The 25886-nt window shown below is 36.8% G+C and overlaps 3 protein-coding genes across 6 annotated transcripts; 1 reads left to right on the plus strand and 2 right to left on the minus strand.

The window, feature by feature from the left end:
* Positions 1-378: 378 nt before the first annotated feature.
* On the minus strand, positions 379-11411 carry LOC133789651 (uncharacterized). Of its 4 annotated transcripts, none has more exons than XM_062227454.1 (13): positions 11302-11411; positions 9468-9605; positions 9233-9314; positions 3673-3749; positions 3350-3456; positions 2908-3028; positions 2476-2592; positions 2276-2367; positions 1706-1772; positions 1483-1561; positions 1308-1399; positions 1012-1155; positions 379-605 (listed from the first exon to the last, which is right to left on the minus strand). In XM_062227454.1, the coding sequence occupies exons 2-13, from the start codon at positions 9600-9602 to the stop codon at positions 465-467; spliced, it is 1254 nt and encodes a 417-aa protein (XP_062083438.1). In that variant the 5' UTR covers positions 9603-9605; positions 11302-11411; the 3' UTR covers positions 379-464. The 4 variants fall into 4 exon arrangements, with proteins under 4 accessions (XP_062083438.1, XP_062083425.1, XP_062083420.1 ...); XM_062227441.1 differs by lacking the exon at positions 11302-11411 and adding an exon at positions 9840-10193 and having other exon boundaries at positions 1012-1113; XM_062227436.1 differs by lacking the exon at positions 11302-11411 and adding an exon at positions 9840-10193.
* Positions 10980-13542, minus strand: LOC133789681 (uncharacterized). Its single transcript, XM_062227459.1, has 9 exons — positions 13304-13542; positions 13088-13218; positions 12883-12968; positions 12691-12785; positions 12258-12354; positions 11972-12086; positions 11730-11884; positions 11522-11647; positions 10980-11411 (listed from the first exon to the last, which is right to left on the minus strand). The coding sequence occupies exons 1-9, from the start codon at positions 13486-13488 to the stop codon at positions 11211-11213; spliced, it is 1191 nt and encodes a 396-aa protein (XP_062083443.1). The 5' UTR covers positions 13489-13542; the 3' UTR covers positions 10980-11210.
* A 1292-nt stretch (positions 13543-14834) lies between these two features.
* Positions 14835-16712, plus strand: LOC133789688 (uncharacterized). Its single transcript, XM_062227465.1, has 3 exons — positions 14835-15454; positions 15553-15930; positions 16008-16712. Exons 1-3 carry the CDS (start codon positions 15040-15042, stop codon positions 16370-16372), a joined length of 1158 nt encoding a protein of 385 aa, XP_062083449.1. The 5' UTR covers positions 14835-15039; the 3' UTR covers positions 16373-16712.
* The last annotated feature ends 9174 nt before the right edge of the window (positions 16713-25886 follow it).

The following is a 25886-nucleotide window of genomic DNA, read 5'->3' on the forward strand; positions in this document are numbered from 1 at the left end:
CCCAAATGGATTCCAAAAGCTCTCTATAAACACTTTATTTTTATAAAAATCTTACAGCACTCCCATATCCTGTTTCCCTAATCTTTTTCTTTTCTTTCTTTTTTCACAATATATATAGACAGCATTACCCTTTTTTTTCATGTTAAAGGGAATAACATAATGGAAACCAATTCATTATTTTGTCTTACTCTACAAACAATCTTAGGTCATATCTCTTTCGTCATCACCTTTCTAGACACACCCTGAAAGATTTGATATTCTTTTGACCGAGTCACAACTCACAACCGACAATGCGTCAGCTATAATAAATTTAAGACCTCGAGGAATCGACTACCTTCCCCCCCTTATAAACAGACATATCTATTTCAGAGGAAGAGCTTTTGTGCAATAAAGTAAAGAAATCTGTATATTAGTTTTATGTTCCCACTATTTCCAAGCTGTTATATACGTGTAAAAGAATTATTTTATAGTTTCATGTATATGCCTTTCATGTGAAGAAAACCAGCGATGACACCCCAGAATAAAATTTCAAGCATTACAAACACTAAGGTACCCCATTTCCTTGAATGTAGTATGGCCTGCAATAAGGTTTCCGTGCCATCAACCTGAATGGCATTTTGTAGGTGTTAGCCAATCCACAAGACAATGCAGAATCAAAATTATCAATCATTTCAACAGCAAACTACATAATCTCATAATAAAACAATTGAAATGTTATAAATTGCAAATAGATAGTGTATGTTTGCCAAGTTACTGAATCTTACAAGTGTCGATTTGGAAGAATATACAGTAAGAATAAAAGTTAACAGTGAAATGGAAAGTTTTAGATGGTAGGATGAGGTTTCGAGAGCAAGAGAATGGAACGTGCGATAAATTATGGGAATTCCATCTCAAAACTAATCAGTGATGAGTGAAATAACTCAGGCTCAAATAAATAAATAGTATAATGTTCCCACACTTTCCATGTGGGACACTCAAACACGTTTGTTTTTAGTGTGTCAATAGAATTACCAGGTTGTTTTCAGGTGACTGCCAATAGAAACCCTGCACAGCTGCCGGGAAAAGTTCGCAGGCAGCCAAAGCATAGATAATGAGAGCATTCATCCCCATCCACTGCAATAACATAGTAGGCTTTCTAATCACTTTGACATCGACCTGTATTAGAAAAACATTGGACCACATTTACTTGCTAGCACCCTCAATTCTGTCTAAAATTAACAAATGAAGCTCCTCACAATCTTGACGTCCCTACTCTCTCTTATACACAATACATATACAATACTTTGTATTTAATGATCTGAACTTACAATGTAATAGATAATGGTTAAACACAAGCCCGATGCTCCAGCTGTCAGAAATGTGTAGCTCAAAGTATATAAAGGTTTTGAAAAAGGAATGCCTGAAAGAAGTAGTTATTGTTTAGCACAAAATAAAGAATGAAAACTGAAAATTTTAATAAATCTCAATTTTCAGATAATATACCTAAAACCTCCAGAATGAATCCCATGATTATAAGGGGGATTGAAAATGAGGACCACAGAAGTATCTTCTGTCTTTGGCCCTACAAGAAAGACGATGAAAAAAAGGTATCAAATAAGAGAATACTAACCTAAGCACCATGAAGACACACCCGAGAATATGAGAGCACTAACAGCCATTGTTAATTCACAATCATATGCACATTCTGAGGTAATAAGTATCATACCTTAAAATGCACAACTATGTGCCCGTAAAGCAATCCCACAAAACATGTAATGGCAGCCATCAGAGAACTTGAATTTGATAAAGAAAACAAATTAGATATTAGATAAGAAACAATATGACCTTGCTCTCACTAAGAACATAAATTATGTTGGTAGATCGTGATCCTTTTATTTGGGGCTCGACAAGCCTCCTTGAATAGATCCTCATAGTTTAATCCTCTGCAGTGTACTATATATCAGACCCCAGTAAGGACTAGCTTAATAAAGATGGTTGGGGATCAATGTGGCAAAAGAAAAATGGGTTTCCAAATAGAATTCTACGCAGACCTCAATATAGTCTACTGAAGCATTTTAAAAGAAAAGGTTCGATCAAATTTCATGTAAGCTTTACTTGTCTAGTGGTAATCATCTTTGCAGATCTTAGAAGGAAAATGCATACATGAAAATCAGCTTAAAAATAATGAAAAACATTTTATATCTAAAGAAAACACTCTTCTTCCAAGTATTGAAGAAATTAATTGGTGAATATAATACAGATAAAAGGTCAGAGAAATGAAAGACTAGAACATAACCTTATAATGCCCTCGGGATCAAATGGCGCAAGGCACCACCCTGGTGAATTTGGTGGAAGAGGTCCATAGTCGGGAGAATTAACACTGCATTCCTAAGGAACAAGAAAAATTGAGATCTCTTCATGAACAAACAAAATAATGTTCGGGTGCGGTGTGGGAATCAAAAGCAAAAATTAACACAATTGCTCGAGGGGAGAAACCTTTGTTCTTCTGTAAACAGGACGCTGGTAAAGATGATTTTCTCCAAGAATAACTCTGTCAATCAAACCGACAGAATTGCAAGGAGGTTCAAGACTTCCCCTCACTTCACAATGGACCTGGGAAATGAAACATTGTGCTTTACATCAATTCCACAAAACAAACATCTGGGGTTAAGCAAAACAAAGAACTCTTATGGAAAAGGAATATGACATAGCTAGCACGTAATAGATACACAGAAATGTAAGGATGCTGAGATCAGAAAAAGATGACATCAAAAATCATCTGATCACACAACAAGCAATAATCATTGTGCTCATTACATGATCACGAATTGAAAGTTTAATAAGAACAAGGAAGAACGGTGGCATCAACATAAAAATTGCAGATATTAAATGATCTCATAATGCAGATTACTGTACAAGTTAACTCACAGCTAAAGTTTCTGAAGCATAACCAGACAAGTTCAAATGGGAAGCTGCAAAAGCCCAATTTGGAACATAAAGACCATATAACAAGAGCATGTAAACTGAGCAGAGTAAGATGGCAAACAACCTGCATAGTACAGAAACAATCATAAGAAAATAGTACAAGCAAAACCAATGACATATAAACCATCTGTCCATAAGTAGATTATACTAGTAACATCATAATACTCTACATTGAACAAATGGGAAAATAAATGACAACATTGTCCAATTGCAAGTTCGATCATCATTGGTTAAAAGTTAATGCCTATCTATGAAGTGAACATAAGTCTTTTCTAAAACCAATTTACAGGAATTTCGTAGCTAAACAATAATATTAAAAAAAAAACATAAAGAGAGATCTTCATGAAACAGACATGAGCACCAATGAGTATCTAACGAAACATACCCTTGAGAGTAGTATTTTCTTATAAATGCTGCTGGAGATTCAACCCTGATGTTTTTAACAAGCCAGATCTCTGACATTGAAGCTAGTAAATAAGCAATTGATATCCTCTGGCAATTACAAAGGCAAAAGTTTCAAAACTTTAAAGAGCTTGCCACACTTTGAATATTAGTACTCAGTTACAAATAGAGAAGAAGACAGCGGAAAACTTTTAATACCAATAAAAATATTCCAATGTATAATGAAGGATATACATTGGCAATGCTAGCATGACATATAAGCTACTTCACTATAAGGCTTTACCCGTCACAGATCAAGTGTGGTACCTGTAACACTCCTAACCAACGAATTTTGCCCACATCAACTCCATACGTCAAATGGCTACGCCCATGGAAATACCCACCTAAGGAAACAACCCAACAATAAAACTAAGAGCTGATATTCATTAACATTATTCAAGATAACTTAAAAGCACTGACAGGAAAAATACTGCTTTGAGCTAGAGTGTACAAAATTTCAATGTAATACTAGCAAGGAAAGTTTGCTCTTAACAAGCTAGTATTCTGATAGGTTAACCCTGCAGAATTTGTGAGAACAGCCAGAAAATTGGAAAGAAAACAATTGCCTCTGTATTGATATCTAGGATTTCGAGAGCCTAGTTCTCTCTCCAAAGGGTTACACCCACCAATTACTCGACAGGCTACAAAAAGGCTCACTGCCTTGGTTATATTCTAATAACCATGCTACTACCGTGTACCTTACCCACAGATCATACAAACCCACATAACAACCTTATTAACCTCCCCAACTAATTATCCCCTACAGCAGACTTACTAATACCTTTCCTACCCCTCCTAGTGTATACATAAGTCAATGGTGGTCTATCAATACCGCCCGCCCGAAGTCTCACCTTGTCCTCACATCCAACACCTCCTTTAGCTCTAAAATCCACTCCAAGTCGGTTGTCAATCCTGGTGGTAACTTAGTAGCTTGCTGTTGAGGACAAAGTGCAGCTCTAAGCATCGAGACATGAAAAACAGGGTGTACAAACGCATCCGAAGGTAGTTGAAGTCTATAAGCAGCCATGCCTACTCGAGCTGTGACAGGAAAAGACCCAAAGAAATGAGGTGCCAGCTTCTCATTTACCTTTTTCGCTACTGTCCGTTGTCGATAGGGCCTTAGTTTCACATACACCAAATCACCAACTTTGAACTGCACATCTCTCCTTTTGTGGTCTGCCTGAGTTTTCATTTTCTGTTGTGCCCTGTGCAAGTTTTGTTTCAGCAAACAAAGAATATCATCCTGTTCCTTCAAATTTTGTTCCACTGCCGAGACATGAGTACTATTCTGAAAGAGGCGGAGGGTCACGATGATATACTGTTCTGAATGGAGTCATGCCTGCTGAGGCATGGAAGGTGATATTGTACCAATATTTTGCCCACGGCATCCATTTCGACCATTGGCTGGGTTTCGAACTCACAAAACAGCGAAGATATGTCTCCAAGCATCGATTAACTTCCTCTGTTTGGCCGTCGGATTGAGGATGGTAAGCCGTGCTTTGCTTTAGCCAAGTACCTTGCAAACGGAAGAGTTCCTTCCAAAAAAGACCGAGGAAGATCTTGTCTATATCGAACACAATTGAACGGGGAATTCCATGCAACTTGACCACCTCACGAACAAAAATAGCAGCTATTGTCATCGCTGAGAATGGATGCCGAAGTGGTACAAAATGTCCATATTTGCTCAATCTATCCACCACTATCAAAATAGAAAAATAGAGTCAAAACCATTTGAATATGGCAATCCCTCAATGAAATCCATTAAGACATCTTCCCATATCTAATCTGTAATTGGTAATGGCTGAAGGAGACCAACTGGAGTTTGAGTCGCATACTTATGTTGTTGGCATACACTACATTCAGCGACAAATTTATGTATGTCCTTGCGCATTCCTGACCAATAAAGGTCCACAGCCACCCTCTGAAAAGTACTAAAATCCCCGGAATGCCCTCCCATATTACTACTGTGATACTCCTGTAATAATATCAGTATAAATGGTGATGTAGTAGGCAGCACCAATCGACCTTTAAACTTAAGACAGCCTTGAGTCAATGAATAACCTCCTCAATCCTTGCCTTTTTCCAGCTCATGCACCACCTTGGAGAGTGTCGGATCTGAAGCTATATGAGCTTGTAAGTCTGGTATGGACAACACGTTTGGGACTGAAATTACAGCCAAAGAAACTTCCCCATGCATCCTAGAGAGCGCGTTCGCAACTTTGTTTTCTAATCCCGGCTTGTATTGTATCTCAAAATCATACCCCAAGATTTTTGTCAACCATTTTTGATACTCCGAAGCCATTAATCGCTGTTCCAACAAGTACTTTAAACTTCGTTAGTCCGTTCTCACCAAAAACTTCCTTCCTAGCAAATAAGGTCCCCACTTTTGAATAGCTATTGCTATAGCCATTAGCTCTCTCTCATAGACTGATTTGGTGCGCCCGAGGGGATAAAACTTGACTGAAAAATGCTATGGGCCGCTGATTTTGCATCAACACAACACCCAATCCCAAGCCAGAAGCATCTGACTCAAGTATGAATGGTGCAGAAAAATCAGGAAGAGCTAGTACAGACACGGTACACATCGCATTTTTCAGCTGAGTAAATGCCTCTTGTGCTTCAGTAGACCATCCAAAGGCATCTTTCTTGAGTTGGTCCGTGAGAGGACGAGCTATACTACCATACCCCTTGACAAACTTTCTGTAGTAACCTGTCAACCCCAAAACTCCCCTAAGCTCCTTAATAGTCTTCGGAATAGGCCAATTAGCCATGGCGTCTAATTTACTTGGGTCTGCTGCCACACCATGGGCTGAAATGATGTGGCCAAGGTACTCTACCTTGGCTTGGTTGGGCAAACAAACACTTTTTCTAGTTTGCAAACAACCTGTGATGTTGCAATCTGTCTAAAACCAACTCCAAATACCCAACATGATTTTCCAAAGAACAACTATATATCAAAATATCATAAAAAAATACAAGAACAAACTTGCGCAAAAACTCTCTAACTACCTCATTCATCAACCCTTGAAAAGTGGTCGACGCATTAGTAAGCGCGAAAGGCATCACAAGAAACTCATAGTGACCCTCGTGTGTGCGAAACGCCGTCTTCTCAACTTCTCGAGCAGCCACTCTAATTTGGTGATAACCGGACTTCAAATCCAATTTGGTGAACACCCGAGCACCATGTAGCTCATCTAGCAACTTATCTATTACCAGAATAGGAAATTTATCTGCCACCGTCTCCTGTATTTAGTGCTCAGTAATCTACACAAAACCTCCAACTACCATCCTTCTTCCTAACCAACAACACCGGGCTCGAGAATGGGCATGTACTTGGCTGAATGATCCTGGCTTGCAGCATTTCCAACACTAATCGCTCAATTTCATCTTTTTGCACCAGTGCATACTGATATGGCCTAACTGGGATCGGTCCCACCCCTTCACGAAGATTGATCACATGTTCTCAAACTCAGGATGGTGGCAGCCCTGGTGGCATGGAAAAAACTTAAGCATATCTCTGAAGCAAAACAGCTACTACCGGCGGAATGGTGTCAAAATGGGCCACATTCTCGGCTGTCAAGGTTCCCAATTGCACCCAGAACCCGACTCCTTCATGCTCTACTGTATGGATCATTGCCTTCAACGATATTGGGGACTTGCACAAACTTGGGTCGTCGTGCAAGGTTATCCAAACTCCCACCATTTCAAATCTGATGACCATGGTTCTCCAATTTACCTCAATGTTGCCTAATGTCTCCAGCCATTTGATACCCAATATTATATCAGCACCACCCAATTCCAAGGGCAAAAAATCAGTGACCATCCTCAAAGCTCCTAAGTCTAACTCCACCTGGGCACAGATGCCTTCTGTGCGCGCCTTCCCGCCCGTTCCCAGCAAAATTCCATAGCAGGTTGTGGGAGTTATGGGGATTCCAACTGCTGAAACAACTTCTATGGAGATGAAGTTATGGGTTGCTCCACTGTCTATTAACACCGTGACTGGCCGTTGCCCAATATGTCCCGCCAACTACATCGTATGTGTTGAGGAGATGTCAACCAAGGAATTTAATGACAAGGTGGCCAAGGTTTCCTCAAAACCCACTGTCTCTCCCGAGTTCAGCGACGGCGGAGGAGATTTCGACACCGACATGTCCTCCTCATCATCCATGGTCAACATCACTTGTAAAAACTTCTGATCACACTCATGCCTGCAATGAAACTTCTTATCGCACTTAAAGCATACCCCTCTCGCCTTCTTATCCTGATACTCTGCTTCCGACAGCCGTTGTACCGACAGTGGCTTAGCCACCCTCGCTACACTTGGAGCTGGAGTGATCGTTGCCTGCGTTACGGAGGCCTGAGGAGACGGAATGGATCTGGCAAAGAACGGATTCGTGATAGCCCGAGCTGAGGTGATTGGGCTCAAAGTGGGCCCGAGAAACAGAGGCACGAGGGGCCTGGCTGGTTGCAAACAGGTGGTGGCCCTCCTCCACACGTTGGGTTGTGTCCATTATATTTGCCAAACCCATGGGCTGCAAGATGTGAAGTGCCCCTCTAATCTCTTCCTTAAGCCCCTTCACAAAACTCCCCTCTAATATATGTTTGGGTACATCGGGGACCCGAGATGCCAAAACTTTCCTTCACGGTGGTGGTCTGAACCACAGACATAAACTCTTCGGCAATAGATCCCACTGGAGCTGCTCGGAACCGTAAGATCAACAAACTCTTCAGTGTCACCCAAGAAGTGATCGGCCTATGCTGATTTTCCCACCGAAACCAGGTAAGGGCGCCCCCATCCAACCCCACGATAGCAGCTTCAAGCATCATCGACTCCGACATCCGGATCAACAAAAAATACCTCTCTGCCCTATATATCCAGCGGTCGGGATTCTTGCCTGAAAATAGTGGCAGCTCCATTCTTGGAGGATGATAATCGTGACCATACCCATGAGCTGTGTAGTGTGAGTCCGGCTGGCTAGACGCCGATGGTGGCAACTAATCGGATAAGGGTGTGGGTGATGGCATCAAATGGATCGCTAGGGAGCTAGTGGCTGTCGTAGGTGATAACTCTTCATCAACAACTCGTCTTTGGTGATCAGCACTAACCGTTGTTGCCTCTGTCGTGGTCTTCCCTACTGCTTGCAGTTATTGAGCTAGGTGTGAGACCAAGTAATCCATCTTTTTCTCCATGGCCGTCAAGCGTTGGGCCTCTGATTTTAGCATTTCAATCTCCTTCGGCAACTGCTGAAAATCATATCAAACTTCCGTGTGAGTCCCTTCTGAAACTCAGCTTGGACAGCTTCAAAATTCTCATCCCAAATCTCAACTTGAGAATCCATCTTCTATGGCCCCATGTCAACCGAAAACTCCGATACCACCTTGATAGGTTAACCCTCCAGAATTAGTGAGAACAGCCAGAAAATTGGAAAGAAAACGATTGCCTCTGTATTGATATCTAGGATTTCGAGAGCCTAGTTCTCTCCCCAAAGGGTTAAACCCACCAATTACTCGACAGGCTACAAAAAGGCTCACTGCCTTGGTTATATTCTAATAACCATGCAACTCCCGTGTAACTCACCCGCGCAGTTCATACAAACCCACATAACAACCTTATTAACCTCCCCAACTAATTATCCCCTACAACAGACTTACCAATACCTTTCCTACCCCTCCTAGTGTATACATTAATGGTCTATCATATTCTATCAATATAAACTAAAAGCACGCAAAGATTTGACTATATCAAACTTAAGCTAATCATAAGCTAATGGTAGAGACTAAAAAAAATTCTCAGGAATGAGGATGTCAAAGTAAGAAAGCAACAAACCTTGAAGTAACAATCCTAATAGAAAGAGCTTAATTGCCCTCAGCAGTACTTTCATTGTAGCTCTTGGTTTATTGGAGAGTTTCTGCATGGAAAGTCAGAGTGAGGCGTAGTTTTGAAAAATTTGAACCATCCCCAAGTCTAATTGTCAGAATTTACAGGATCATAGTACTATCGACCATACAAATGCAACATGAAACATTGAAAAAAAATCATAATAACAACATTTAATTAGCACCTTGAATACTAGACTGATAGAAACACCAACACCAAAAAGAAAAAAGGGCACTACAAAATCTGCAAGCGTTACACCAAACCATGGAGAATGATTTATTGACGGAAAAGCTCCTCCGGCGTCATCCACCAATATCATCAACTGTAAAATAAAAATTAGAAAAAAATGCCAGACACAAAAAGTCATGATTTTTCCGATAACGAAATAGTATTAACAATAATTGAATCACACCCTAAAATGATAAACAGATTGTCGACATCGAAATTAAGCCCTACAAAGCCTTAAGTTACTAATCTAACCGAAATTCAGCAGAGCTGAAATTGGCTCAAAATTTGAGTGAAAAAGGATAGGAACATGGAAAATTAAAGAGAATACAGCGATGGTGAGGCCACGAAAGACGTCAAGAGATACGAGACGTTGATTATCATCGGCGGGAGTAGGTGGCGATGAATCGGGACCCGGAGACAGTGAGCAGGGAACGATTTCGTCGTTATAGTCGGAGGAGTCTTTGTACTGTGGCGGGGGAGGTGATTGGAGAATAAGAGGTTCATGCTGGTCCTCGGCCATGTCGATGAGCGACGACATATTTCCCGGCGACTTAGAATACGGTCTCAGGGACAAGTGTTTAAGAAGCAGACAGTGGAGGAGTACTGAATTTTCGTTGACAAACAATAATTGAGGGCATTTTCGTCTTTTGTCACTAATTGGCGCCATTTTTGTTTTTTACTGGTTTTTTTAATTAGGATTAATTATTTCAAACAAAAATGTGATCATAATTAATTATATTTCATTAATATTTTTTCCTATTTATGTGAGTTGGACCGTTGAGTAGTACCAAAAAAAAAATCATAATAGAAAAAAATATTAATTATAACAATAAGAAAATTAATATGATAATGGTATGGTAATAAGTTGTTTTTCACTACTCTATTATGCAATTCATATTTTTGTGTTGTTTATTCTTTGATAAACATTTTTATAAAAAGATATTTAGGTTAGATTGAGATAATTTAAAAAGGATTCTGCAAACCAAAATCACAAACTTCAAAACAAAAAATGAAAACAACTAAAAAATTGCATGAACTTAGACAATAGCTACATTATTAACTTGCAAGAGTAAAAATTCCATGAACTTAGAATATGGCCACCTTCAGAGAGTAAAAAATGTACAAAAAGTCATGGATTCACTTGTGAAATTGACAATATTTTTATTTTAAAAATATTAATGTTTTCTTAGATTAATGGCAACACTATTTTGAAATTCATCATGAATATGGTATTGCTATAAAAAATCTAGCTCAGCACTTGCATTATTTGTTTTCTATAGAGATATAAAACAAATTTTTTTACAGTTAATTCAAATTTTGACCTTCAACTTTTTTTTTTTATATATATGGTAAAAAAACTAATTTTTCATTTTAATTACTATACTAATTTTACACTCTTAAATTTTCAATGTTTTATTGGTAAAAAGCACATTTTTTCTTCTTTCAATATATTTGTCTTGGTAAAAAAAAATAGAAAGTTATGCAATAACTTTAAAAATTGTGATAATTCAATTAATAAACAATGCACTAATGAGAATAAACTTCCAAAAAGGACACCGCAGGGCCAAATATATAAAAACGACACTCGTCATTATAAACGACAACCTACTAAACAACATAAACTGTCATGCCCGTGATAATCTTGACATGAAAATGAATGATGGTCTGCCGTGATAATACCATGCTAATTATGTAGAGTTCAAAATTTCATGGATCCAAGTTTTTGTGCAGCAGAGGCCAAAGTTTGATCGCTCTTACAAAAAGCAAACCTTATATATCTGTTTTGGTACCTATAATCGACTTCACAAAGCTTCTCCAAATACAAGTTTGCATGAAAAAATCCACATCCTGGCACAGCCACCACTCCTGCCCTTTCTATCAACTCCTTTACATATTCTATCTGTTAAGAGACAATTTCATAATTTTACTCATCAAAAATGGTACGTAACTTTAACTCAATTAGGAACATTAGAAAAGTATGCATGACAAGTGAACAAGAGAGCACCATACATCAGTAAATGGGAAATTTTCAGGAAGCTCTGCAAATAAGAAGAAAGCGCCTTGAGGCTTAAACTCAATTTTAAAACCAACCCCTTCAAGCAACTTGACCATGTAATCTCTTTTGGACTCATAATCCTGAGAATCAATAGGTTTATTTTCAGTGTCAAGTAAGGGTAATAAATGCATAAGTATGGTTATCAGTCTAGTTTTATCTTACTCTTCGCAGAGAATCAAAATATTCTGGAGGGCTTGTTAAAGCAGTCAAGGCAGCCTCTTGGAATGGTGCTGGAGCAGAATCTGTGATTTTGACATGAATGTTTTTAATTGCTGAGGCAATCAAAGGTGGGGCTATGGCCCATCCAACCCTCCAACCTGATAAACAATACATTCAAACTTAAAATAATCATCAACCATAAGGCTGCAGTAGTTTTCATGAAGATAATCCTTAACGCACTTAACCTGTTACACTAAAGGATTTGGACAAGGAAGATGTGATGATAGTCCGGTTTCGCATTCCAGGAAATGAAGCAAGAGATATGTGTTTGTTATTGTCGAATGTGATATACTCGTATACCTAGAAAAACATCCAAAGGGTTCAAAACAAAAATGGACTTAGAGAAACTCTTCCAATATTATAAGAGTTTATCTTAGTGACAATTCCAATTAACAAATAGTTCATACTCGAAATAAGTTCAGGGAAACTATAGAGCTTACTAAAACTTGAATGTTTGTTTCACTACCATACTTCATCTGTTATAGCAAGGCAATCCCTACTGCAGCATTCTCCAGCAATAACCTCAAGTTCATCTTTGGTGAAAACTTTGCCAGTTGGATTGTGAGGACTGCACAAAGTTTTCTTTGGCACATAAGAATGATGTAACATGGAAGCAGAGACATATAGATGCGAGGATATTAACACACTTATAAGAACATAAGTTAATCTACTCATTGCCAATTGATTTTGAGTTGCAACCTTTGGATCTTAACAGAGGAAGCCTATTCCACTAACACGGCTTCGAGCATGTACGAAAGTACAATGCATTGGAAACAACATCACAAACACATACTATCACTAACATAATCTTATAATAGAGAATTAGCAGATATTGTATTATCATCCATGTATTATAATAAGAGTACAATTTCAACACTACTCTTTATGGGAGAGTCTTTCTAACCTGTTCAATACTATAGCTTTTGTTCTCTCAGTAAAAGACCTCTTAAGAATTTTCGGATTCAAGGACCAATGAGGTGGGTCAAGAGCCACATATACCTGTGAAAGTATAACTATGAATACAAAATATTTTATTTGACAAAAGTAGCTCTTATATAATTCCATCTTAGTAGTAGTTGGTAATAAAGGAGCTTACAGGAACCCCCCCAGCCATGGTAATACATGCTTCATATGTTTCAAAACAAGGATCAAACAGTATAACTTCATCATCTTTATCTATTACTGTATCAAAATCCAAAACACAACAGATTAATAAAAAAAAACAAATAATAACCCCAAAAAAATTAATGAAAATCCTTGCTGATTGCATGGTATAAAGACATTATTGATTGGAGTCTTACTTGCAAAGATTGCTGCTGCAAATGCCTCAGTTTGGCCACAGCAAAGGGCTACATCAGTTTGAGGGTTCACATCTAAATTATGCTTCTCATTCACTATCTTTGCCAGGTGGTCACATACTCCTTGAACATGCCTTAACATAACATATAGACTATGTATGTAAATAATGTTACTCCCAATCATGATTGATACACAAAAATATGTATATATAAACCAACCTGTATTGATTGAAATCAGAATGAATGGCTGAAATGGCTGCGTTTTTTAGATGAAGAGGTGCAGGGAAATCTGGGAAGCCTTCAGCCAAGTTGATAGCGTTGCAGGTCTGGGCTAGATGAGACAGTTCTTGAATTGGTGAAGGCTTAAAAGTCTTAGCAATAGTCGATAGTTTGGCAGCTTCCATTCTACGTTCCTTGTTACTTATCTTCACACACCTGAATTTAGTTGAGTTTCTTGTGTTCGGCGATTGCTCTACTTTTGGCAGAGCAGAATAGTTAAGTTATGACTCGTGGGCTTGACCCAAAACATGAGCCCAATGGGTCTAGTGCTTTCGTTCAGAAGCCCATATTTAGTTTGACCGAACATTATATCATTTGATTACTTTTTCTTTGCTTTATACCAATTCACTAATTCTCCTTATTATAATTTTATAAATTATAAAGGAAAGTTTTTACAATTATCTATATAAATTTATATATGAAACCGAGATAGTGTATTTGATAAATTCATATAAATATATTCGAGTATAATTTTGATCAAATTTAATTTTAAAATCATGATAATAATTTTATTTTAATTATATAATATATCTAAGGCAAATTCTAGAGTGCACCTGTGATGTTTTTGGCACGTGAATAGTTATAATTCTATTTTTTTATACGATGGTGTTTGTTGTAGTTATTTAGGATATCCGGCAAATTTTTGAAAAATTCATAATTTACAGTGTCAAAAATATAGTTCAAATAGTCTATTGCATAAGTGCTTGTTTTATTTTATACGAATATGAAACATGTTATCTGAACTTTGATTTTAACACTGTAAATTATTTAAAATTTTCTGAAAATTTGTGATGTCCTAAATAACTACATTGTAGAACATCATATAAAAACTTTGAAATTAAAATTATCTAGTTGCTGAAAATACGAAAGGGTGCACCAGTATGCTTATTTTTTTGGATGCACTCTAGAAGCTATTATATCTAATATATTAAAGGTTTCTTAAATTTAAAATATGATTTTTTTGGTTAAATGTATAAAAATATGTATGATATTTTATATAATTAATTAATTAAAAGAGATATAGAGAATAGAGAAGGGAAAATGAATGTTAATAGAACCACTTTATACGTAAATAATTAAAAAAAAAGTTCTAAATTTCTTCAAATATATAACATTATAAATTGTCAAATTATGTGACTAGAGATAAAACATATGTCATCATTATTTTTTGTTGTTGTAGATGTAGTAAAGAATGTCTTCTTCTTTCCCTATTTGCTTTAAGATAACCACTAATTTCGTTTTCAATCAATAATTATAAATCCAAAAGAAATAATAATTTTAGAAGAATGAATGTTTTTGTTTTTTTCATATAATGAAATAAATAAAACAAGAAGAACTTTGGCTGAATTATATGGGCTGAACAGAGGAAGGTACTCAAAGCAAAGACGCATGAAACACATTGAATCTCGTCCGATCACCATAATCACCACAAAAATTTCATCTACCGAAAACAACCCTCTCTTCATGACTATCTCTCTTAAATTGTAAACGTTAAACAGGGGTATTTCGGTCAAAAATCAAATAAGAAAACAAAACAGGAAATAGCTATGAAGCATCATAACATATGGACTCGCATGGCTTTGTCCTAACTCAAGTGAGTAAGTGGCCACCTTTGTCTCATAGAGTGTCGTCCGATGTACCATAACTAGTGTTGACAACCCATTTCACCGAAGAGAATGAAGAATCCAATATGCTCTACTTCGAGCGACGACGACGAGTACGACTCGGCGGGTTTGGAGCCGTATTGTTGGTGGAGATCGGCGGAGAAGTTCAAAGACTGTACAAGGCTCAAGCTTTATCTCCCCAACGTGGCGGGCCTCACACCGAGGCTAAGGGTGCTGAGAGAGCTTGAGAGATTGGCTCTTGTTGCGCACGAAGGTCTCAATGACCTCAGGCAGAAGCTGGTGACGTATCGGTCCGGTGATTTTTGGATGCCAACCGGAGGTGTTCCCAAGGAAAAGACTGATATTCCTCCAGTTGTTACAATTCTCTTGGTGGGATTTTCTGGTTCTGGCAAGAGCTCTCTTGTCAACCTTATGTACTGCGTTTTGGGCCGCTCAGGACTCGTTCCTTTTGCTCAAACTTCTTCTGGTAAGCATTAATATATTTACTATACCTGTGAATTTGGTTGTGGAAGTACTGTAATTTTGGTAGATGGTAACTGGGTTTTGTTTATTTTTTTGGTTTAGGGAATAGTCCTGATTACACAAGTATGTTTTTGGAGGAACATAATGTACTGAGGTCACTGCGAAGTGGGTTTTGCGTGTATGACTCGAGAGGTTTTGACTATGAGCAAATGAGTGAGAATATAGAAGAGTTATCAAGTTGGATGAATGATGGGATTCACCATAATCAGCTGTGTTTAAGATCAGGAGATCATTTGTTACGAAAAGATGAACTAGAAGTTCTTATGTCGAGATCGTCTTCAAAATTTGAAAGGAGGAGAGTCAATTGTGCCATGGTGGTGGCTAACATAGCAGAGATCTATAAGGCTTACAAAGCAGGGAATTACAAGCCAATGGATGCCATTAAAGAGCTCTACTCTTTACCTGCCTTTAAAAAATGCAGTAAGTTCAGCCAACTTTATCTTAATTAACAGCTTCTTTTACTTTTAAACTAAAGTTTTTTTTAATCCTTTTTGTAGTTGAGAGCCCAATACTGATATTGACACATGGTGACATGTTATCAACTGAGGAAAGACTTGAAGGGAGGATTAAAATAAGTGAATGGCTAAATATATCAGAGACAAGTGGAGTGTATGACATTGTGTGCTTAACCGAGTATGGATTTATTGCAGAAGATTCAGACCCAGTTTCAGCTTATGCAATGACAGAAGCAATTTATAGAGCATTGATCATATCAGACAGAACTCATTCGCCCAAGAGAAGTTTTCTGGACTGGGCCATGATCGTATTGTCTTGGATTATGTGCTTCATTGCAGCTTTCTTTGCTTTCCTGTCTGAGATTTGCTCCAAACTCTCAAACAGCGGTGGAAAACTGAAGTTGTGAAGGTGAATCGTTTAATAGTCTAAGCTAGTTTAGGACTCCTGTGAATTATAATGAGTACTACTAATATGACCATTTAGAATTAGGTAAGTAGGTGACTACTAATGACTCAGATGGCTAACTCTCATGAATTCTTATTTTACTTAATTTGAGGTACCATTTAGTTTAGGATCTAACGTTCTAGCTCAAATTTATGTGTATTTGTTACCTGTTTCAGTAGGTTTTAACTTGTAATCGAAGGAGTTACTCTGATGAAAGTAATTTATTCATCAGTAGTGTATGGACTATGTAGTTTATTCTCTTGATCTCAGTAGATTTTAAATAACCTCGTATTGATCTTGTACATGGAAAGAATTGAAATGAATGATTCGCTTATTAAAATGTGTAGCAACTCCATGCAAAAAGCTTAGCAGAAACAAATTCTCAAACACAGATGGATCAGAAATGCACATGCAAACCAGAAATATATGCACAAAAGAAATGAAAGAAATTGATCAAGATAAGAGAAAGAGAGACACAAATTTTATCCTGGTTCAGTCACCAAAATAGTGACCTAATCCAGCTCTTGCCAATCTGGGAGTTCCTCTCAAATATCAATTAGTTACAGTCACCAATCTGCTTGAGTACACCACCGAGCTCCTTCAATGGAGTTGCTTCAACACCTCTGTTCTAATCTTCAAGAACAAAGTATCTCACACACTCGCACATGCATTGTTGTTCTAAGTTGCTGCAGAAATAAAAAAGGAACGAAATTACCGAATGATTGTCTGGGTTGAGTCGCGGACTAGGTCGCTCTCTTTAAGACGTTCGCGGCACTGCCCAGAATTCGTGCAAGCAGACTATCAGCCCCGTCGTCCCCAGGATAAAACAGCTCAGTCTTCACTGTGATCGGACCTCCACTGCACTGTAGAGACCCGTCGTATACTACACCCTTAATAGTACTACTGCTCGGATTTTTTAATCGTAAAGAGAGTTTAATTTTTTTTTCTGAAAAGAGATAATTCTTCTGAAAAGTAATCGCACCTTTTTAAAGAAAAATCGATTTTTAATTAACGGGAATAAAGACGTTTTTATTAAAACGTGGGAGAGGCATGGCAGTTATAACCCTGAAAAATCTGAAGGGATTAAGTCTTCAGTTTACCACTTATTAAAAATCTAAAAAATATTTAATAAATAATTTTTTTAGAAAAAATAATAAGGTGCACACCAACCAACCAGCCAGCTCAGCTCGGGTCGGTCGGACGGACGGCGGCGGCGCGCGTGTGGTGGTCAGGTGAGCATTTGTGTGACTCCTCCCTCTCCCACAAAAGTGGGTACCCCTTGGGGCACAACCCCAAGGCTGAAGTCCACACTCTATATACCCTTACAAGAGAGTATTCTAAATCAATGTGGGACTCTTCCTCTAGGGAGTCATAAAAGCACATTTTCTATTTTTAATAATTCATACTATAATATATTATAGGTTCCAACAATCCCCCACTTGAATTATTTAAAAAAATATATTTTTCATCGAGCAGTAACCTAAGAACAATAAGATTGAACATAAACAAAGGTATCTTTCGACTTGAACCTTTGCATAGTGAATGCAATTTAGAATATACTAGAGTGACACGTAGTCTTGAACTCTATCTCTAACATTGCACCACGCACAATCTTTCCAGGGTGTAGTCCAAAAGCTCGTGCTTTAATGGCCATGCACGTCTATCCCAGTATAGTGAACGCTCTAGAAATTTGCCCTAAATTTCATAGGAAGCGGCCCCACTTCCACATTCACGTAGGTGAGTCTATCAAGAGTACTCCTGTAGCTCGGTACTCCACTCCACATAGAGTATAGATCTCATTAAGAGTTTCGATTAACTCATCCTTATGTCGCTTTAGGAATTCATGCTTCAAGTTAACTTTAAGTAATAGCATGATCTGTCTCATATCACATCATAACTTGTTATTACCCATTGAACCTATTTCTTGGGATCTCCAGTCTATAGGTCGGGTTACCATCATGTGTGATTCATCATTCTAAGGGCAATAGTCCCATTCCTTTTGATGTTTTAAGGACTTTCTCTCTAGCTAATCCTTTCGTCAAAGGATCAGCTAAATTTTCATCAGTGCGTATATGATCCACTCTCACAGCTCCAGTAGAGAGGAACTCTCTAACAGTACTGTGCTTACGTCGTATTTGACGTCTTTTACCGTTGTAATAATGGTTCTGAATTTTTGCAATAGTCGCGGTACTATCACAATGGATCAACACAGCTGGTATCGGTTTTTCCCATAAAGGGATCTCAGCTAGCAGGCCTCTCAACCATCCTGCTTCTTCACTAGCAGTAGCTAGTGCTATCATTTCTGACTCCATTGTAGATTGAGCCAGAATAGTCTGTTTCTTAGACTTCCATGAAACAGCTCCACCAGCTATGCTAAAAATATAGCCGCTGGTTGCCTTGGAGTCATCTGACAAGGTGTTCCAGTTAGCATCGCTATATCCTTCAAGGACAGCGGGAAACTTTTGATAATGCAATCCAAGGTTCATAGTTCTCTTAAGGTACCTCATGACCCTTTCTATAGCATGCCAATGCTCAACACCAGGTCTACTAGTAAACCTGCACAATAGTCCCACAACATAGGCAATGTCGAGTCTAGTACAATCAGTGGCATACCTAAGACTGCCAATGATGCTCGCATACTCTGTTTGTCTTACACCATCACCAGTGTTCTTAAATAGCTTTACACTGGGATCATAGGGTGTACACGCAGGTTTACAGTTAAAGTAATTGTATTTCTTTAAAATCTTCTCAATGTAATGAGATTGATCCAAAGAAATTCCCTTTTCAGACCTAGTGATCTTTATACCAAGGATCACATTCGCTTCTCCTAGATCTTTCATGTCAAAGTTTTCACATAGCACAGACTTTACATCATTTATGACATGTAAGTTCGAACAAAAAATAAGCAAGTCATCTACATATAAACATATGATGGTGCAAATGTCATTCTCAGATTTATAATAAATGCATTTGTCACTTTCATTCACTTTAAAACCATGTGAGATAACTAGATTGTCAAACTTTTCATGCCATTGCTTAGGTGCCTGTTTCAAACCATACAAAGATTTATCTAATTTGCACACTTTATGTTCTTGACCATGGATCACAAATCCCTCAGGTTGGTCCATGTAAATCTCTTCTTCTAATTCACCATTTAAAAAAAGCAGTTTTAACATCCATTTGGTGCACAACAAGATCATGTAAAGAAGCTAAAGCAATAAGCACACGAATAGATGTTATCCTTGTGACAGGTGAGTATGTGTCAAAGAAATCTACATTTTCTCTCTGTCTAAAACCTTTGGCAACAAGACGTGCCTTGTACTTATCAACAGTACCATCAGGTTTCAATTTCTTTTTCAGAATCCATTTGCAACCTATTGTCTTACATCCTGGAGGTAAATCAACTAAATGTCAGGTTTTGTTAGACTCAAGGGAGTCCATTTCATCATTAATGGCTTCTTGCCACAGGTCAGCATCTAATGAGATCATAGCTTCTTGGAGGTTCGAAGGATCCTCCTCTAAAGTATATGCACAAAAATCAGAACCAAAGTCTTTAGAGACTCTAGCTCTTTTACTTCTTCTAGGTTCAGTTTCATTCCCCTCATGATGCTCAATGTCCCTAATCACAGGCATGTTACTAGATGATGCACCCCCACTATTTCTCAATTTAAATGGAAATCTATGTTCATAAAAATCAGCGTCATTTGATTCCAAAATAACATGGTCTTTCAAATCAAAAAATCGATATGCTTTACTATTAACAGCATAACCAATAAACACACATTCATATGCTCTACTAGCCAATTTTATCCTCTTAGGATCAGGAATTCTAACATATGCTAAACAACCCCAAGTTTAAAAATAAGAGATGTTTGGTTGTTTATTTTTCAAGATTTCATAAGGAGAAATTTTGCTTTTTGATTTTGGAACTCTATTAAGCACATAGCAAACAGTCAATAATATTTCTCCCCACCAATAAGATGCAGCACCAGAATTAAGCAAAATAGCAACAATTGATTCAGTAAATGTTCTATTCTTCCTTTCGGCTTTGCCATTCATTTCAGGTGAGTATGGTGCAGTTCTTTCATGTATAATTCCATGTGAGTTATAAAAATCAACAAACATGCTCGAATCATATTCAGTGCCTCTATCACTACGAAATCTCTTTATCTTTCTATTAAATTGATTTTCAATTTCAGTCACAAAAGATTTAAACATATCAAGAGCATCACTTTTATTTTTCATCAAGTACACATAAGTAAAATCAGAACAGTCATCTATAAAAGTGATAAAATAGCGTTTTCCATTTCTGGTCAACGTCCCATCAAGTTCACATATATCAGAATGAATTAAATCTAGAGGCTCAGTTTCTCTAGTCACAGATTTATGGGGTGTTTTTGTGATCTTAGCTTGGCTACAATAGTCACATTTTTCAAAATCATTTAAAGATAATTTAGGAATTAAGCCTAAACTACTCATATTCTTGATTATGCGCTTGTTAACGTGACAGAGTCTAGCATGCCAAGTATTAAAACTACACAACATATAAGCAGAAGCATTCACTTTATTGACATCAACATTCAATTTAAACATTCCCTCAGTTGCATACCCTTTCCCTACAAATATCCCATTCTTAGTTAAAGTAAACAAATCAGCCCCTATAGTCTGTGTAAACCCCGCCTTGTTGAGAAGGTAGCCTGAAACCAGATTCTTTCTCATCTCTGGAGTGTGCATGACTTCCTTAAGAATCACAGTTCTTCCAGAGGTAAACTTTAATTCCACATCACCAATACCAGCAACAATCGTAGTGTGCGAATCTCCCAGCAACACTTTCTTATCCTCAGTAGCAGCAGTATATGTCTTAAACATATTCCGATCATAGCAAACATGGCGAGAAGCGCCAGTGTCTACCCACCACCCTTCTGATCCACCAACAAGGTTGATCTCAGATATCATAGCCGTGAAAGGCTCTTCAGTTGTCAGGTTAGCCTGCGGAGCAGAGCTTGGCCTGTTCCTGCACTTGCGTGCAATATGACCTGGTCTGTTGCAAACAAAGCACAGAAATGGAGCAGGTTCATTCTTATTATTAGGGGGGTTTTGCTGCTGTCTGTTTTGGTTCCTTTGATGGTTCCAATTCTGAGTATTGTTCCGAGGTTGATTGTTGCGGTTTGAGTTCTACTTGCGATTCTGATTTTTGAAAATTTTCCCATTGGGTTTCAGAACCGCAGTGGACCTTTTGTTAGTGTTGTTGTTGCTGGATACAACAAGCACTTCTTCTTTCTGGTCCTGTTTATGAGCTTCCTCCTCAATACGAAGGCGAGTGATCAGACTTTCTAGTGAAAATTCTTTAGTTTTGTGTCTAAGAAAATTTTTCAAATCTTTCCACGCAGGGGGCAGTTTGTCAATAATCACAGCAACTTGAAATTGTTCATCTAAAGACATACCTTCAGAAATTATTTCATGAGCGATTTTCTGAAGTTCATGAGATTGGGCTTCCACTGACTTGTCATCGGTCATCTGAAATTTGAGGTAGCGACTGACAGCGTACTTCTTGGTTCCAGCCTCCTCAGTGTCATACTTCTTTTGCAGTGCGTCCCAGATTTCCTTGGCATTTTGGTCAGAATTATAATAGTCATACAAGTCATCAGATAAACCATTGAGAATGGAATTTTTGCATAAAAAATCATTTTCGACCCAAGCATCTAAAGCCTTAGTTTGTTTCTCTTTTTCATCGTTGTCTTCCTTTTCAGATACAGTAGGCTTATCAGTAGTGAGAGCGGTGTTAACCTTTTTGATTGTGAGGAAAAATAACATCTTCTGTTTCCATCTTTTAAAGTGGTTACCCTCAAAACGAAATGGTTTGTTTATGTCTACAACACCAGAGTTATCATCGGTAGTCATGGCAGAAACTAAACGTCTTAAAATTGTTGTTCTAAGTTGCTGCAGAAATAAAAAAGGAACGAAATTACCGAATGATTGTCTGGGTTGAGTCGCGGACTAGGTCCCTCTCTTTAAGACGTTCGCGGCACTGCCCAGAATGCCCCGTCGTCCCCAGGATAAAACAGCCCAGTCTTCACTGTGATCGGACCTCCACTGCACTGTAGAGACCCATCGTATACTACACCCTTAATAGTACTACTGCTCGGATTTTTTAATCGTAAAGAGAGTTTAATTTTTTTTTTCTGAAAAGAGATAATTCTTCTGAAAAGTAATCGCACCTTTTTAAAGAAAAATCGATTTTTAATTAACGGGAATAAACGAGAGGCATGGCAGTTATAACCCTGAAATCTGAAGGGATTAAGTCTTCAGTTTTACCACTTATTAACCAGTTTTTATTAAATAAAAAATATTTAATAAATAATTTTTTTAGAAAAAATAATAAGGTGCACACCAACCAACCAACCAGCTCAGCTCAGCTCAGCTCGGGTTGGTCGGACGGCGGCGGCGCGCGTGTGGTGGTTAGGTGAGCATTTGTGTGACTCCTCCCTCTCCCACAAAAGTGGGTACCCCTTGGGGCACAACCCCAAGGCTGAAGTCCACACTCTATATACCCTTACAAGAGAGTATTCTAAATCAATGTGGGACTCTTCCTCTAGGGAGTCATAAAAGCACCTTTTCTATTTTTAATAATTCATACTATAATATATTATAGGTTCCAACATGCATTACGTACATCTCGATTTTCTCTCAAAAACAATCAGCTCACTCTCTTTCTCATCCTTCACCTAATACAAGTTATTACAAATATTTATATTGAAAGTAATAACTAATTACAAGAGGTGGTTCTTAACTAATCAGATAATTAGGTGTACTCTAACTAATAAAACAGACTAATTGTTTTAACAATCTTACTGTGGATTATAATTACTACAAAATGTAATGCATGTCCTGTTTTTTAAGAGCCGAAAATCATGCCTTTTCTCGTTGTTTCTATAATTTCATTTTAATTTTGGCACAAGAAAAATATATATGTTTACCTTTCCAATAAAAAATAAAACAGACGAGAAGTGATGCAAATTAAGGAGCTGATAGAGATATTAATAACGCTTTTGTTATTCGGCATCTTAAGGTGTCCAACACTATATGAGGTGATACTCATAATTGGTTAACGATACACTATAGTACTTATTAAATTCAAATATGTGGAACCCGATATTGAATTGTACTAGTAACAGTATATCACATACTTGTGTTATTGGGGCATCTTAGCAATTCTCTATTACTAATATAAAGAGAATTCTCAAATGATTTACTAAGTTTGTATAGTGTGCCAATTATAAGACTTAAAGCTATATTTCAAATATGCTTTAAATGGACTGGATCAGCAAGTGGTCGAATCTGCATTTTCATGGGTGCCCAACTTAAGCCCCAACAAGTTCAAACAACTTCCAGGATAAGGATGCACGTTTTTCCTAGATCTTGTTTCAATGTTTTTAGTTATGCATTTATTGAAACTTTATGATTTTTTAAGTCAAATTCGTGTATGGGTCTTAATTTAGATCTTAATTGTCGTTGCTTTGTGTAAGGGAGTGCACAAATTTTCTTATAAATAAGACCAACTATTGTATGTTTGAATCAATTAATAAGATTAAGAGAGTTTTTAGTTAATTATAATTTTGTATGTCCTTTTGTTCTTGAGAAAACTTTAAATTTATCAAGAATATTTCTTATCGTGTTCAACAACTAGATTATCTAGATTTTTAAGTGTATATTTTAAGTATTTTAGTGTCGTGTTCACATTTCGTAATTTTTTATTATTCTCTTTATTGATAACATATTAGACCTCAACTTATTTATTCTTTGTAGAATTTGATGTTTATCTCAATCGGGTTTCATAAAAGCATCAACTAATTAAAAAATGATAGCTAATTTAAAAAGGACAAAAGTTTGGCAAACCGACAAAAAAACAACACGTAAAAATGACAATAAATATAGAAAACAACAACAGTATATAAAAGAGTAAAGATGTCTCCGTCAAAATATTACACCATCTAACGCGAAAATTTTATTTAACCAATCAAATGTATATAAGGTGAGACTATATTCCACGTTAATAAGTGTAATGTTTTGTGCATAATTTTTGATGCACATGTCATTATAAGATTGCTGTATAAACAACAAGAAATTACAAAAATAACAGCAACCTAATAAATCGAAATAGGGATGTAAATAAGGCGGGGCGGGATCGGAGATGGCCCCCCTACCTTGTCTCGGGGTCGAGCCTCATCGGGTACCCATCTATAAAAATGTTTATTTATATTTCTAAAATTAATTAAAATAATTAATATTTTTTAATATAAAATAACTAAAAAACAATAAATTATACTATTAATAATTATATATTTATATAAATTATTATATTATATATTTTTAATAATTTTTATATTAAAAATATAAATTACATCGTAAACAAGGCGGGTCTCTTCTGGTATTCTACCCGCAAGTTAAATTGACATCCTTAAACTGAAAACTAGCGAATAAAAACGACAGAAAAGTGACAGCAAATTAAAAAAAAAAAAAGATAAATATAACAAAACAACATCAATTTAAAAAAATGACAAACTTTTGAGAAAACGACATTAAAGTGACTACATTTTAAAAACGGCGATTAACATAGAAAACGAAAATGATATTTAAAAAGACACAAAAAACGACAGTAAATTCGAAAGACAAACGGCAACAAATTACAAAACGACAATAACCTATGAAAACGATAACTTGTTATATAAAAAGGACAGAAAAGTGAAATAGATATGATAAAACGACATAAAAGTGACAGCAAGTTAAAAACGACAATAATAATACTTAAAACGACTAAATAGATGAATAACGACAAATTTAATATATATGTTATGATGTTCCAAAGGAATAAGGTGTTTTTTATTAAAAAACAAAAGTTTATATTTTTTTGGACCTGTTTTGTCTTATTATCTGTTTGGATTCTGTATTTTTAACAAATTACTTTTTGGATCTTATATTTTGTAAACTGGTTAAAAGAGAACCCTAAACTCAATTTTGATGAAGAAAAAATTGAATATAACAATACAGTTTTTAAGTAGAATGATTTTATTTTTATTCTGGATTGTTAGTTTGGTAAATTATTTGTGATTTTAGTTGAGAAAATATTGAGTAAAATTGAATTTAGGGTTCTATTTTAATCATTTTACAAAATATAATATCCAAAAAATAATTTATCAAAACACATGATTCAAACAGTAATGAGACAAAACATGGCTGATAATCCTAAAAAAAAAATTAAATTCAATTTCTTCTTTGATTTTTTTTTTTTTTTGAGAAATTCTTTTAACTTTTAATATTCCTGATACTTCTAATTCTTGGAACAGACAGAACTTGAGAAGGAGCTGGAACAACACGAACAGTACAACAAGGCACTGTAAAGTGTAGCCACGTCGAATCCAATCCCACGTGTCAACAACCTTAGTAAGCTCCAGAAACATCCCCAAACTCCTTTTCCA

This window comes from Humulus lupulus, chromosome 1 (genome assembly GCF_963169125.1).
Source record: "Humulus lupulus chromosome 1, drHumLupu1.1, whole genome shotgun sequence".
NCBI lineage: Eukaryota > Viridiplantae > Streptophyta > Magnoliopsida > Rosales > Cannabaceae > Humulus > Humulus lupulus.

Coding starts and splice junctions, on each gene's coding strand:
- LOC133789651 (XM_062227436.1), bottom strand. CDS start 10,178: ATGGCGCCAATTAGTGACAAAAGACGAAAATGCCCTCAATTATTGTTT. Junction 3,029..3,349: donor AGAAAATACTACTCTCAAGG/GTATGTTTCGTT, acceptor TGTACTATGCAG/GTTGTTTGCCATCTTACTCT. Junction 2,368..2,475: donor CTGTTTACAGAAGAACAAAG/GTTTCTCCCCTC, acceptor CTTGTTCCTTAG/GAATGCAGTGTTAATTCTCC.
- LOC133789681 (XM_062227459.1), bottom strand. CDS start 13,488: ATGGAAGCTGCCAAACTATCGACTATTGCTAAGACTTTTAAGCCTTCA. Junction 12,786..12,882: donor CCATGGCTGGGGGGGTTCCT/GTAAGCTCCTTT, acceptor ATACTTTCACAG/GTATATGTGGCTCTTGACCC. Junction 11,648..11,729: donor ATTTTGATTCTCTGCGAAGA/GTAAGATAAAAC, acceptor ATTGATTCTCAG/GATTATGAGTCCAAAAGAGA.
- LOC133789688 (XM_062227465.1), top strand. CDS start 15,040: ATGAAGAATCCAATATGCTCTACTTCGAGCGACGACGACGAGTACGAC. Junction 15,455..15,552: donor TTTTGCTCAAACTTCTTCTG/GTAAGCATTAAT, acceptor TTTTTGGTTTAG/GGAATAGTCCTGATTACACA. Junction 15,931..16,007: donor ACCTGCCTTTAAAAAATGCA/GTAAGTTCAGCC, acceptor TCCTTTTTGTAG/TTGAGAGCCCAATACTGATA.